At 35.6% G+C, this 16642-nt stretch overlaps 1 protein-coding gene across 3 annotated transcripts in view; it reads right to left on the bottom strand.

The window, feature by feature from the left end:
• Window positions 1-16642, bottom strand: part of Tdrd3 (Tudor domain containing 3) — a 54820-nt gene that overhangs the window by 17392 nt on the left and 20786 nt on the right. For 2 of the 3 annotated variants that reach the window (XM_071597034.1, XM_071597036.1), the window contains exons 9-11: window positions 13161-13383; window positions 10637-11160; window positions 2132-2716 (exon numbers count right to left, since the gene is read on the bottom strand). In XM_071597034.1, the coding sequence (XP_071453135.1) occupies window positions 2132-2716; window positions 10637-11160; window positions 13161-13383 (1332 nt within the window). The remainder of the gene's footprint in view (window positions 1-2131; window positions 2717-10636; window positions 11161-13160; window positions 13384-16642) is intronic. The other variant, XM_071597035.1, reaches the window with a different exon arrangement.

Below are 16642 nucleotides of genomic sequence, written 5' to 3' on the forward strand. Positions count from 1 at the left end.
TCAAAGAAATGACCCAATATAATAATAGGCAACATAAAAAATTATGCTATAATTATTCTACCAAGAACATGAATTTTAATTAATCATAATTATACGTAGTAAATCGGGTTTAAAAAATATGCTCTGCATTTATCTGTGCATAAATATGTACAGTAGACTTATCTGGCCTCTGCAGGCTCAGATGCTTGACCAGATAAACAATTGGTCTGTTAATCAGAAAACATTAAAAATACCACTTCAAGGCTATGAACGTAGTAAAAAACATTAGTTTGATAACCATTATTATAACTATGGAAAATAAATAATTAACTCAATTGAAAACTATTAAACCCGTAACTTTCTGAATGATTATTCCACAAACTTTATATGATTCATCTTAAGGAGAAAATAAGACTGAATTAAGTATCAGCAATTTAAAGAAAGATTAATAAGAGGGACTCGGATATCACTGCACGTAGAAAGCAGAAGCAGATTATCCAAAAATAAATAAGAAACATCTATACAAGAATTGCATTAAATTTTAGTAGAATCTTGACAAAGCACAGGCACAGCATATTATCAGATACTTATAAAACATTATGCCAAGACAACATTGCCAAATGATTTAAATTTTAAATGGATCAGTAATATTGAGGCTTACATATTTCATTAAGAGTAACCATTTGATGTTATGAGGGGTTAAACAACCACATACAAATCTGTAGATAGCTAACTTTCTTGGATCACAAAGAGGAAAGGTTATAGACATCAGGTTCACATATGTTTCTTATTGTCATGTTATCAAATGCAGATTCTTATAATGGCAATATGTGCAGTAAAATCATGAACTAACCCGTAAAATTCTTAACATTTATGTCCAATCTACCTCGAAAGTCATATCAATTGGCTAATGTGTGATTGTAAGATGATCAATGGTAATAACAGGCATAGCATTTTTTAAAGTACACATTGTGAATACTCATTATATTTACTACCTGAATATAATGGATATGTGTTAATGTATATATGTTATTCTATAGGGGACATGGTAGCCCAGTAGAAAGAGCACCGGACTACAGACCAGAAGGCCTGGTTTTCATTCCTGGGGCTCCCCTTCCCTGATATGAGAATTTCACATGCTGTTGGGCTTAATATTGGCTGAGCTTTACCCTCACCAATCAAACTAACCTTTGGGTTGATAACTATGGTAGCCATTCTTTAAAAGAAAATGCAAGCATAGATATTCCTTATTTTATCATTTTTCATTTAGAAAAACTTTGAAGAGGAGATTAGAGAGGCAATTAGTCAGCAATAAGACATTTTTTTCTCTTGGTATTAGTACTGTATGAAACATTAAGGAGATGATTGATTCTTTCTTATGCATACTTCCTTTAACATGGTACCATATGAACATAAAAACATTTAATTATTTTCTTCATTTCAATTTTTAAAACAAGGGCATCAAATGCTAAGAGAAAATGAATCGCTGGTCACATCAGAATTATTTAATATTATTTGTACGTACATAGTATGCCATCATGCTAAATTGAAAAAATATGATCCGAACCATTTTCACTAACAATTGAGCAAATTCCAGGGTTGGTCATTATTTCCTTTGGGACAGTTCAGTGTTTTCAAGATAAAAAAATAATTTTTCGAGAATTAAAAAACTTTTCAATGACAAAAGATTTTGAAAAGTTTAATGCCTATAATGCATTGATTTCAATGCGTGTGTACTAAAAACCATAATACAGTTTCCATATATTGGCATATTGCCATGAATACTTACACAGCATAAGTAATTTTCAGGTTTAACTTTGAGTAGTATAGTGGAAATCACAAGTGTTAATTATTATTTCTCTCCAATATGGAAGTGGTACATTTATTTTTTTTCTTTTTTGCCTGTTCCATCATCTTTTTTCTGTTACTCTACTTTTGTCAGCTCAACTACATGAGTGATAATTTTTACCCATCGTTAACTCCAAGGAGAAATTCTTGAGTCAGCAGCAATGCTTCTTTAATCTACGGAGATCAAATTTTTCCCTGAAGACCAGGAAAAATCCTATTACATCAGTAAGTGAACCTAAGCTCATGACACTACTTCTCTGGACAGTTATTTATTCCCCTTAAGAAAATCCATTACAATACTCACTGTATTATCTTCCCAGTACTTGGCCATGCATTTATCTCCCAATTTCCACTGCCACACTTTTGAATCTGGGCCAAATGGATCTTCATTTGCACGCGTCCCAGAGGAAGTCACCGGGCCAAACCCTGCATTTGGCAGTGGCCTGTACACTCCACTGGGCAAACCAAGGTTGACAGGCGATGGATCACCTGGCATCTTCACATCTCCACCACCCACCCGCCCACCTCGAAAGCCATCAGGGGGAGTGGAGGTGGTGTCAAAGAAGTGTCCCATTCCACTTGTAAAAGGAGCAGGCTGCTGAGACTGCGAATTACACACTGGAGCTCTTGTACTGCGGCCCACACCCCTATCTCCATCACTTAGCACTGAGTTACCTCCAGGACCATCCTTCCACCTGTCTCTCTCACCAGCCCTTCCAACCATTCTGCCAACATTGTTCTCACTCGATCGGTTCTGCATTTCCTGAAGGGGTTGATGGTATTGGCTGTTTGAGTTTTGACTGCCATAGTTTTGATCGGAAACATGGAAGTTCCCAGCTACAAAGGCGTGCACTGCACCAACACCACTGCCTTGCTCTCCAGGCCATGTCTAATCCCAAAGTCACAATGTCACGCAACCAGGGTTATTGTAGATGAACATGCAATTGATACGATAATACTTTAGCCAACAAACTACTTCTACTTAATTCTGACATCCACTTGCACAGTCTTTTCACTAACAAGTTCAGCTAATTTATCCAGTTAACTAAAATAACAGCCCACCATTTTATTACCCTTGCCCACTATTTACCAGATTTATCTTTATTATCACTACTATTAAATTACACCTAGGTTATTATTAACTCATTGGTTAAGAATTTCTACTTGAAGATACTCATGCATTTGGTGCTTCTCTTTATGAAATGCAAACCACAATCAAATTCCAAGAGAATATTTTTCAATAATTTAAAATTCAGACCATTTCTAAAAATACCCTCTATTTTCACAACAGTTCAACACCCATTTCCTCTGAAGATCCATAAATTATTCCTTAAAGTTAATTTGTATGAGCTAAAATAACAGAAATTAATTGTTATTAATTAAACACTAAATACTTAATATAATACTAATAGTGAAGATCAATGAAAGGTGCTTCAAATGGTGAAGTTTTGACTGCAGTTACATGCAATATTCTGAAACAGGAGTGGTGTTCATGATTAATATCTTAGCTTATCAGAAATAAATGAACCACATTACATGCTACATCTCTAAATTTCTCTGCAATACAAGTTCAAAAAATACAATGAAAATTCACTAGACAGTCTGAGAATTTCTCGGGTCAGTCTTATTCCTTAGTCTTGCTGTTTTAACTTCACTGATAACACACATTTACATAGTGTTATTGAAGACAATCCTAATACCAGTATTTCCTTCAGCAGGTGGCTACAGATGCAGTCTTGTGGAATATACTGTCATATAAAAATATGGGAAAACATCTGCGCTGAAGAGCAGAGCATGATCAAGTCTAAGGTGTGGAGAAGGGTAATGCAAGCAGGTTAATAGGATGGAGCATGGGCTTCTATGAGTTGTGAAGGGAAGGGGGGAAGTTGGGGAGAGGGGGGAAATTATGACTTCGAAATGGTAGGAGTGACAAGGGTCAGCATTGTCCGTTCGTTTGAATTGTAATACCCAACAAGCTAAACATTTTTGACACCTAGTTGATAATTCATGATTTTTCCCCAGTGTTTGTGTATACATATTAATACTTATGCATGCATATTTTTACCCGTACTTTAAATACAGTGACTTTTTGAAGTGATGAGGTATTCTACATGTATGTTCAAATCTGCTATCATACAAAACGGCCATTTTAAATAAGCCATAATGGTGGGGTTTCACACTGATTGCACTATGTACATGTCTTCATAAGAATATTAATATTAAGAATAGTAATTGCAAGGTGTGATAATAAAAATACCGTTTAATGGATCGAAACAAGACAGTGCGCCATCTAGCGACACATCTGACGACTAAATCGAGAGGTGTTGCATTTGTTTACGTCGAATCGTTATACAGCAGCAGCGGTACATGTCTTAACCTGTTCGTCGCCACCTGCAACAGCAGCAATGAAGGAGCTGGAGGAACAGCAGGTGCATGAAATTTTGTTTCAAACTTGGCAAAAGTGCTACGGAGACATTTGGAATGATTCAGCAACCCATTTTTAATGAAGCTATGAGTTGAAGCTAGTGTTTTGAGTGGTACAGTCATTTTAAATCAGGCGGAACCTCAACAGATGAAGATTCCCGAACGGCTGGTCGACCTTCCACTTCAACAGACCCCAACCATGGCAAATTGGTGAACGATTTGGTGCGGACAAATCGCCATTTAACTGTTGGGGATATAGCTGAGGATGTGAACATTAGTTTTGGAATCAGTCAGACAATTTTGACAGACATTTTGGGCATAACGTGCATCACATCAAAATTCATCCTGTGGGTGCTGACTGATAAACAGAGACAAAAGCATGTGGCCATTTGTCAGGGACTCCTGGATCAAGCCGACCCAGAGTTTCTTACAACCATCGTAACTTGTGACGAAACCGGGGTTCACGATTTTGATGTTGAGACAAAGGCCCAGTCTTCTAAGTGGAAAGGTCTTAATTCTTCATCACCAAAGAAAGCTTGCATGTCCCGGTCCAATGTGAAGGTCATGCTGGTGTGTTTCTTCAATTGGCAAGGGCTGATTCATTACAAATCCGTCCCTAGAGGTCAAACCCTCAATAAAGATTTCTACTTATAGGTTTTGAAGAGGCTGAGGGTCGCAGTAAGCTGAAAGAGGCTGGACATGTAGAGGCACAATGCATAGCATTTCCACCACGATAACACACAACGCTGATTGTGACAGAGTTTTTTGCCAGAACCGGAACTTCCGTGATCCCACAGCCACCCTACTCTCCGGACATGGTTTCATCAGACTTTTTTGGTTTCCTAAGTTAAAATCAATCTTGAAAGGGCGCCGATTCGACTCTATTGCGGGCATTAAAACTAATAGTAAGGCGGACCTAAAGAGGATCCCCAAGGCAGCTTACCAGGTAGGGTTCGAGAGCTGGAAGAAACGTTGGCAAAGGTGTGCCGTCAGCCAAGGCATGTACTTTGAGGGCGACAAGTTTGATTAAGCTGTATCTATCGAAATAAACAAGTTATAAAATCAGTCCTGTCTTTTTTTGATCACACCTTGTATGTAAAGCTAAACTGTACTCAGCTCGATCAAAATTGTTCACAAACTCAAATTTCTTGATGATCAAGGAGGTGTTCCTCAAGGATCTACACTGGTTCCCCTTTGATTTATAAACAACCTTCATTATTTTGTAAATGGGTCAATGTATGCATATGTATGCATACGTATGCAGGTGATACAACTCGCTTAACCTCCTCCAAAAACCGAAACCATGTCATTGTCCAGGGAAACATTGACACTATGAGTGAATGCTTTGAAGACAACTTGGTTTTTATTAACAATGAGAAAACAATACTGATTCAATTTCATCCCCACCAAAGTAAAATTACAGTTTCCCTTCTTTTGAGGATAAATGGGTCATGTATTAAGAGCTCTATTGTAACAAAGTTTCTAGGGATACATATTCATAAGTCCCTACCCTGGGAAGCTCATGTTGATCAGGTATGCCCTTAAGTTGCCGCAGGATGCTACCTTCTAAGAAAAATAGTTACCCTGGTTAACACTTCTACTGCTCTCTCAGTCTAATATGCATTTATTCACAGTAAACTAAAATATGGCTTTGCTGTGTAGGGGCACTCAAATCATTCCATGCGCCTCTTCAGACTACAGAAATGGGCAGTAAGAATCCTAGGTGAAGTTCTAAGGGCAAGCAGTTTTAGACCTTTCTTTAACATTTAAAGTTAAGTCTATAACTGCTTGCCCTTAGCTGCTTCTAACTCTTCCCCATTTGTATAGAGGGTGTAGCGCTTAAATCCGAACATATTTCATTTGAATTTCCCGCCAAATTGTAGTTTCATGGGCAGTCTCGATTGGCGTTCTTGAAAGCTATAGGCATCTGGTAAACAGTCATAACCTCTAAATGGCCGAGATAAAATGCACAAATAGGGAGTACAATTGAAGAGCCACTATTATCTAAAATGCTTGTGATGGGCATTATCTTTCGAAATAGTTCAATTCTTCTAGTATCCCGGATCAACTATTTACAATATTGCGGCTAAGTATAAGGCTTCGGAGAAGTCTGTGAAGGTTTCGCTAACCCGGCAAGGATAATCATTCGAGGAAACGCGTGCTTGTCAAATTTCATCATCTACATTAATTGAATTCCAACTACAAGCATTAAATTGCTGAATATATAATCACATATTTCCCAACCTGCTAAAGCAATATCCAGTCTGATATGCACATTGCACTAACACATGAAATCTCTATTTATCAAACTTTTAACTATTTTGCTGCTGCTATAAAAGCCACACTTTACAATTCATCTAAAGCTATGACTTTATCTTTTATTATTCCAACTACATAGTATGAGCCATTTCAAAATAATAGTCTATTTTAGTAGTCAACATTCCCCTGCCATGAAATTTTATTATTTTGGAGTATATTTTCTAACACATAGGTTTCAAGAATGCTTGTTCACTAAATTAACTTTTGACTCTTCTTTTCACCATTATTATAGGGCTAAAATTCAAAATACATGAAGCAGATTAAGCAAGACTAATGAATGCCTAAACCAATCAAGTATCTTTTTCCTAGAGAGAAAGCAGAAAATAGTAATGAAAGAATAAAACAACGTATTCAGTAGTTTCATGAAAAATCAGAAAAAGAAAATTCAGCGAATTAGTATAATTTTCAACCTAGCACGCAGGTACTCATTTTGTAAAAAAATTTTAACTTACAACTGATTGTGAAATAAAATTTGAACTTTTTCCTCCACCATTGGACCAATTACCCAGCATCTATGGTAAATCAAATTAGCTTTGTGTATGCATTTATTGCACAACATGCTCACTGTTCTGGGCATAATTCTCTTCTGGTCACATTTTCCACCGCCAAAAGCTATTCTATTTTTTTCCTGCCTGGAAGTTGGGGCAGTTGAGCTTCTAATCAGCATGCATTTTGAGATAAGTACATCATTATCCATCTTCCCCAACTATTCTAATGCTACAGCTTCCATCATGCTTGGTGCATTTCATAGCCTCTTAAATATTTTAACGGGATTCTTCTCTTAACATTTGTTGTCCAAAATGAGCACCATATAAGGATCTAAACATAAAACATTGTTTTCCTTCAAAAATTTATGATATGCCTTTCCTCCAAGTAAGAAAAATCTATATGCCATGCCAGATGTATCAAACCCACCAATGTAATTCCTATACTAATGCTGATATTATTGTAAATGATAGTCATTTAGTCATCAGTTCTCAAAAATTGTAAGATATGGTTCAACAGCACAGCTATCAGTATTCAACATTTTTTCTTTCTATCTACACTCGTTATGCACTGTCATTGTAAATATTAAGCCTGCTCCTAAACCACCAAGGCCAACCACTACTTTCACGTAAGTTATATGGGATCATAGATTTTCACGGCGTTCAGATGAAAGACTCTCCATTCTCGGGATGTCACCGCATAGGTTGTTTTTCTGACAACAGTTTTGCCCGTGTTTCAACGAGCGTCTTCAGGTCGAAGTGACTTCGACCTGAAGACGCTCGTTGAAACACGGGCGAAACTGTTGTCAGAAAAACAACCTATGCGGTGACAACCCGAGAATGGAGTGTCTTTCACTAAAGTTCTTTACAAGAAAGAATTGAACAAGTCTTGTACCTGAAGATGGTTCAATGAACTGAAATGTGGAAGAAGGCAAATTTTGTATTTCTTAAGTTTTTTTGATGCTGTATCTTCTACATTAACGCACTTCTACTCCACATAATCCACACCTAAATATCATCCATCGATGGCCTCTTAACTATCTTTCATTTTCCTGCAACACAATTTTCTGAACCTGTCATTCCATTTCATGTAATTTTTTTCAAACTTACAAAAAAATAGGTCAGACAATTCGTCAAGCAATTTCAATTTCACAAAAGAAAACTCCACATCCAATTTCTAAGAAACTTCACATTGTTTACAAAGTTTAATAATCAAATTTTCTTTTATTGTCACCCTTGCTTGGTGCTATTGTAAAAAATTACTTAAGTTTTTTAGCAGAAAATCACATTACCATTAAGTATACATAAATATATACATATGGAGAGTCATAAAATCCCACGGAAAAAATTAGCCATCTATTTAAAATACATGTGTCACATCTGCCACATTTAGATAAACATATAAATAATTTTTCAAGCTCCAATATTTGAGTCATCATCTCAAAAGTATAGCAGAACTATTTATTAAAATATTATAATTATTTTCAACCATATTCATACAATCTTATAAGCTAGGGGTATTTTTTGGAAGAACAATTATATTCCTTTCATAATCTCTTTATACCACTCACAATACACTGCCAGACTTCATGCAGATTATTCTCAAATCTGGATTAGCTGGATCCTGATTAGTAAGGGTTTTCAAAATTTAAGAAAGAAACAGGATAATGCCATTCCAACCACAGGAGAACTGGCAATGCCATCCAATTCCATGAGTGCAAATGCTTACCTCATCAGGGTGTCAGGAGGAATCAAATTATTATCAAGTAATGTTCTTATGCATATCATGTCACAAAAGTCTAAATAGTTATTTAGCAAAACAAACACTTCATAAAACATCAATAAAATTTCTGAAGTAGGTTATTTATTAACCAGTTTTTGCAACTTTTAACACTAGCAAGGAAGCTGGAGCTGTAAGAACCAGTATGAAGTTAGGCTGTGATTTCCACAATGTAGGCTAAGCTCCATCAAGATTATTGATTTCAAAAAAGAAAAAGTATAAAAGTATAATAAAATAAAATAATTATATAATTAATTATATAATACATGTTTTATAAAGTTGAAAAATCACCATTTTGGCAGTGCAAAAATGATACACTATTAATCGAAAACAATTAGCTATCTATAAACATTTTAATTACAGTCTATGCATGAGCCTTATTGGCCTGGGGCACTGAGGGGGTTAAAATTTATGAAATCACAGCATCATTGACCAAAATACTTTTTAAAAAGAAATTCTTGACATTGATGGAATGTAAAATACTCTCCCATCACCTTGCCCCACTTCTCTGAGCTGCTCCTCATTGCCTTTGCGACAATGCAATGTTCCATCACAAGAAAAATTCAATACCAAAGGGATAATGACCAATTCATAGCTCATTTCTTAGAGTGCCAACACCTTACAAATCCAGACAAATTATGCCCCCCTTCTCCCAGAAACAGCATTTAAATGTTCTCTTATGCAAGCATGGCCAGGATTTAAATTAAAACTTCAAGGTCTCTGCTGCACCCAGCCTTGTATCCTTATCTTTAAATACCTAAGTATTTAAAGTCCAAACAAACATTGCTTGCCACCGGGTAAATAAATAATTTCACCAAAAATGCATTAAGGATAGGTTTTTCTTTCTTTTACATCCACAACTTCCATACGTCATAAAAGGCCAATTGAGACCAAGTAATTCCATGAAAAAGCAATAGAATATGTTTCCCTTGTCATACAAAATGTAAATTTAAGTAGATTCCACATTTTCAGTCAAAGCATGTATGAGGCATTGGGGTGAAAGAGTATTTCACGAATTTCCATTTGCCAGTCAACCATAACAAAGTTACAACAGAACTAAATTGACATATAAGAAAGTAACCACTAAGTCGTCAGAAAATCTCATGTTGACTATAATGTTAAAATTAACTGTTAGTCATCGCAAATAAGAGGGCTGTCCAGCAAGTAACTTATGTTTGCGTGTAGCAAGCAAAGTAGTGGGGGGAGCCGAAAGTTTGCTGTATTGCCACACATCCTAGGGCAGTATGCCTCAAGCTGCAGTGTTAGGAAGGCCATGTCACTTGCTGTTTGTTTACAGTGGTAAATCAAAATGAACAATACAATAGGAAATCCCGCAAAATGTAAAATCCATTTAGTGATATAGTTTTTAAGGGCAAAAAACTTCCAAATCCTTTGACATTCATCTGGAAGTTTGTGCTATGAATGAATCAAATGTGATGATTGACACTGGTGTGAGTCAGCAGTGTCGTTTATTTATGAATGAACAGCCAAATGTCCACGATGTCTAAGAACTGGCCATCCATCTGTGATGAACAGTGAACTGCTCCAGAAAGCCCAGACGGATGGGGAGTACTTGGACATCATGGACATTTGCCCATTCACTCTTAAATGAACGACCACATCACTGACTTCGCTATACGGAAACCTAAGTAACTTTCTGGATAGCTCTCATACTTCCCAAATAGGCAATGTAAACTGAATCATTAGTTTCCAAAGTATTTGCATCTTGACACTGACCAATGATAATACAATGACCCAATGTTAGCCTATTATTGACCAATAAATGCCACATTTCTCTCACCTGATAAGACTGGTTGTTGTTGGTATTCCCACTATTGTGATGGTGTTGTTGATAATTTTGCTGGTATCCATGGTGTTGCTGGTAGTTTTGCTGTTGAGCTCTCTGCTGGTTTTGGAACCGTGGAGGTTTTTGCTGGTGCTGTTGAGATTGATGTCCCCCACCAACAGTGGATCCTGATGACCCAGCCCTTGAACTCACACGGTTGTGCACACTAGATTCAGACCTTCCACCACTGCCACCTCCTCCTCCTCCCCCCCCTTCCCGGTGAGCAGGATGGTTCCCTTGAAATCGGTTGTGATTCTGACTGTTGCCTCCACTCCATTCACCACCCCAATGGTTGTTGGAAGATGATGTGTGCTGGCTACTGGCATTCATGTTGGTGGCAGAATGGCTGTTGGTCCTTCCCCCACCACCACCCCTACCCCCCTCATTCCCCTTGTTCCACTTGCCAGTGTTTTCACCAACACGATCGTTATTGCGCATTTTTCGTTCCCCACTACCTCCTTTCTTTTCTGTCTCTTTTTCTGAAGCAGATAGAAATTGGTCTTGTTGGGCGAGTTAAAAATAATACACACATCACAACTGTAGACATGCAATATTAAATTAAAAATGATACAACTAAAAGCAATGTCAAAAGAGAAAAATTCATTTCCATGCACCACAGTACATTCAGTGTTCACATGTTTGATACCAACACCTTAAAAACATCTCACAATAATAATAATTCGGAGAGAGCAAACCGCACCGAAAAGAATCATTTCAGACAGTGCTTACCTGATTTTTTTATTTTGTTAGGGAACCAGACGGAGGGAATGTATAATAAAAGATACGTAAAATTAGAATAGAGAAAATTGAGATCTTGCCAATTAACAATTTATAGAAATGTTAAAATCTTTCATTACGTTATATTCAGCTAAGTCTAGTTCTATTTTGCATAATTTAATCTCCTTACAATTAAAGAGGTTGAGGCATTCCACTAATAAAGGAAATATTATTTCTGATGGGAAGGTCACTAGCATTTAAATACAGTGAAACATCTTCATATCCCAAATTTACATCACTTTTTTGGTCCACAAGGCTCTCCAAATAAATCAATGAAACAAGAACCTCAAGTTTATGTTTAAGAATCAGGAATTTACATAAAATTTCACTGACCCTCTGAGATGATAAGTATTCTTAACAGGAATTTATCATAACTATTAGTTTTAAAATTAATATGGTAAACGTTGACTCATATGAATTCTTTTTTTTTAATGCACTGGCTATGAATGCACACAGTAATCACTCATGAAAGTTATATTTATATAAGTAGTTTGCCTGTGCAGTAATTACACTGTGTGATATGTTGTTTGAGATTTCCAGTAGATTAAGTTGTTTTTGATTATATGAAACAACACCATTGCTGCACACTGACCTTACTTTTATACCTTTATCCTGGTACAAATAAGACGACTTGATGAATTTCAGTGTGGACTGTAGATTGTATATATTTTGATTTAAGACTTGACAGTAAAATGGAACTTCTCGAAACTGTGAAAGTGGAAGCCTAACTCCAATAAGAAGGAAGCAATAGAACTGGCCGAGAGTTCTTCAAAAATTCTTAAAGGAAAGCTAGTCAAGTGATAAAAGGGACATTAACTGAAATAGAAATGAATGCATGCAAAACAATGAACTCTACTGCAAATTTTGGTGATCTGAGGACTCAAGTTTTTACATCACCCAAGATAATATTCTATCAACGAGTGTGAAGAAAGAGCATAATATTAAATTACTGAATTTTTAAACTTCATTGAAATGATTAGGTACGTATATGTGATTAGCCAAAAATTATTTTCTTCCCTGAAAGAATACATACATCCAAATTATGTAATTTATACTTGTAACACTACATTCCAATTGGAAAAATGCTAAGAACAAGCTATTTAAAAACCATTCAAACTAGAAAAAATTGGCAAAAGGTTTTTTAAACTCAAGAAAGGAAACTGTTGCAAAATGGCATACATTAATTGTGAAAAATACTCATACTCTACAACAAATAGGCACACCATATTATATTTATTCATACATACATTTAGAAAAAATTAAACAAGTTAGGAATAGGAATAAATTCACATGAAAGAATGGCTATGAAATAAATCAACTTTTTATCCACTAGCTGAAATATTAATGTATTCTCATTTCATTTTCCCATTAATTATCCAATTTGTTGATGTTAGTCATTTTACTCTTTACAGATTGAAATCTATTTTCATGAATTAGATAAAAAGCATCAGTCTGCAGACCATAGCCACAGAGGTATGGAAGTTTTTAATTAACTTAAGGTAACACCAATATTTTCATTTTGAAGAATAAAGGGCAAACACTTCATCAAAGAGAAATTTCAAGCAAAGAATCTGACAAAAATTTTATCACTACAAGATAAGGAAATAAAGAACACATCATGACATATCAGTTAAGGTATTTGAATTATATTTCAACAGGTTATCTGTAGGAATAACTTAAAATAGCTTAAAAAAAGTCTCACCATTTTGAATAGGTAACTTGTCTTCCAGAAAGTCAAATAGGGAGAGGTTGCCAGAAGGCTTTGCAAGACCCTCCTCCTCCCTCTCACCCCCTCTCCTTGTATGACGACGCCCCCCCCTGTCCTCACGAGCATTTCCCCTTTCCTCTCTCCCAGTGTCCTCTCGGTTCCCACCACCTTTGTTCAATTCTTGCCGTCCTCCACGCTGTGACTCATCAGAGCGCCTCTGCATAAAACAACAACAGGAGGATATACTTGAGATACTTCAGGAATAAGGTGGTCACACACTAAGCTAAAAGAAGACAATTACAACAAAACTACATGATATAAAATTAATGACCGAAGTGAAACTCCAATTTACGATGGGGGGGATTCAGTGAGAGTAAAGTCCACTAAACTGACTAGGTCACACTGGTTCAAAAAATAAGCCAAGAATTGAGGTTCCTTGAGACTGTTCTTTGATGGCAACTTTCATTTGAAACATCAAAGAAAAAATATATTGAGTAGCATTTGAACATAAGAAATGACAAAGAATAACATTCTTGCACAGAATATTCTTATGGGTACACCCACCTCTGTTTTACACCTCTCTCCTAAAATACTTTCACAAAAGCTTCCCTTGATTCTTCCAAGGGTGAATACTTAAAATAAAATATTCCTCAAATTCTTAAACTTTCCTTGAGGTCCACAAATACAACTGCATTTCACATAATGCTCAACATAATTTATCATGTCCCCCCCAGACACATTTATCCACTTCATCCCATCTCCATCACCAGTGGCATAATCATATTTAACATCCGACTGGTCATGAACCTCATTTTCACTATCACTACCAAGTGAAAAGGTCTTCAATGATTCCCTGCCTAGTAGGGCCTCATGGCTCCATGTCCATGTTAGTATCCACAAGTTGAATTTACTTTAGGTTCACACAGCAATAAAAACTGAACAAAAGTAATGCTCTCATGGCAAATATACACTTTCACACCAGTGAGACCCAAAGGCACCATTCAACAATGAATTTTGCTACACTAAAGTTTTTACAAAGGTTCTTCTCCTTTTTATTGGTCAAAAGGCCTCTTCCCTCATGATAGATTTTACTCTGACTCCCTGATATACCATGTAGGAGAATGACAAATCACGCTTCCTTGCCCAAATACATATTTTATCCAACTGCATTTTCCTCAGACAGTTTTGCTAGAGACTGTAAGTACAGAAGATTCACTCATAAACAACAAAATTACTTTAGTGTTAATTCAACAAATAAATATATATTAGTTATCAATATAGTCTTCCAATTTTAGTATACATAAAAGGATTTTGATTAAAGCAAGACGTTATGCATAACCTTCCACTTATCCACATTCCTTTCCTTTTTCCTTGAACCTCCCTATTTACATGCAACTTGCAAACACCTGATAACATTGCATGAATTAAATCTACTCCTTCCACATTTTTGTTCCTTACATCTTCTTTCAAACACCAGTTGGCTTCTTTCAAAAGCAAATCAGTACATTTAGATTTATATTCTTATGGTAAGCTAAAATTAGATAAATCATGATTAATTTGAATAAGGGTCTCATCACTTTGAAACAAGTTTCTATTATTTCGCTGAGCGATGTTCAATTGAAGGATTTCATGTTTTCTCGTGGTAAGCAGCAAGTTCTACTGGACCAGGACAGGTATTTCACTGTCAATGTTTTGGTGGCTAATTGTGCCCCTGTCCTCGGGGTGCTAGGTGCTCAGGTCAGGTTTTGCCACATTTATACAACATAATCTTGATGGACAAATTCTCTCCCTCACCTTTACTTCTTTGCAGTCCTTCCTAATCTGCATTCTTCATCATGCCTGATTGATTACCAGTGGAGTACTTTCCTTCATGGAGACTCAAATACTTAGCCAAATAAACTAATGAAGCCTTTGATTCTTCCATTAAACTTAAAATACCAATTTTTCAAATTAACTTTCTAAAAACATCAGACATCATTCCATGACTTGGATTGAAAAAGTGATACTCATGTGAAATTAATTAAGGTATTTTGTATACCGTACCTTGACATGATCAAAAAAAAATTTGACCTACCCACCCCTCACCCATCTTTACACATGCTAACATAGATTATACAAAATAAAAAATGTGATTACAGAGTTTCTCATCAAATTTTATAATGCATGTGCATGCTGTTTTGATATCATACAGGGAATTCAACCCCAAATGCATACTTGAGTAACTGATTTATATTTGACTTCTTCATGACTTTTTATTTTATCCATAGACATTAGTAAAAGCCCACACATTGTAAAAGGTGATCACATGGTTAGAAGTTTCATGGCATTCATTTATTTTCAAAACTTTGATGGAATTGTCAAGTAAATAGAGCTCTCGGCCTGAGAGAAAATCTGGATGGATGATGACATGCCAAAGCCTTATGACACATGGAATGACTAATTAACAAACTGAGCAAATATCGGGATAGAAATTGTAAAAGATTTGTTTTTGGAGCATGCACAAGGAATATTAGATAACCTTTCCCACATTGCCAACATTAACAATTTTCTTCGTCTGAATGACACCATCTGACTTGATCTAAGAATGCCATGGTCATACTTACATTTGTGCTTAGGTATATTAATGTTTATTGAATAAAATTGGTATAAATACTGTAAGTTTAGAGCAGTTTCACTAATATCCAAACCCTAGGACGACATTTTCCACATATTTATGAGTTTTTGTAATTAGTGAAAATTAAAAAAAAAAGTTCAGAAGTCTCTGGGCCACATTAGATAAATAGAAAATTAGAGTATTTACTTTTAGGGTGAGATTGAGACTTAAGATTCTCTTCCACCACCTAACTCCAATAATTCAGGTCTAAAAAAAAGAATAATAGGATATTATTGTCATAAGGCTTTGGCCTTGAAGTAAGAGAAAGTTAAAAATATGTATTAATAAATAAAGGCAGCTATATGAGATGAAGTATGATAATTAAAGAAGAAAATAGATGATTTTTGCTAATTTATTAATGATATTTTTTATTCCCCCTATAAAAGCTACATGTTTTAAAATTAACCACATGAAGAGCCTTTTTATTTCATGCAATAACTTAAAAGACATTTCTAAATAGGAGAAAATTCTGAAGTCATATTTTACACTCAACAATATGACCATTGCATTAACTCTAAGGGTACCAGTACTCTTCGGACTACAGGCATTAAACACCTATTTAATTGTCCCATTAAATCACCAACTAAGTTTTCGTAGTCATTTTTAAAGCGGTGGAGTCATGGAACATACAAGCAAGAATTGTAAGGGAACTATCTAAACTAAGGTTAAATGGTATATTTTATTTATTTTAAAGATATTCAAAATTAACTGTAAAATCACTTCTGAAGATATGAATGAGGGCTGATTAAAAAACAATATTCAAAACTTCAATTAGGTGTTGCAGGAAGTATTACAATTAGAGTTTATAACATTCATAAGTATC

The sequence above is a fragment of the Hetaerina americana genome, unplaced genomic scaffold, assembly GCF_022747635.1.
Source record: "Hetaerina americana unplaced genomic scaffold, ioHetAmer1.1.p SCAF_8, whole genome shotgun sequence".
NCBI classification, from domain to species: domain Eukaryota; kingdom Metazoa; phylum Arthropoda; class Insecta; order Odonata; family Calopterygidae; genus Hetaerina; species Hetaerina americana.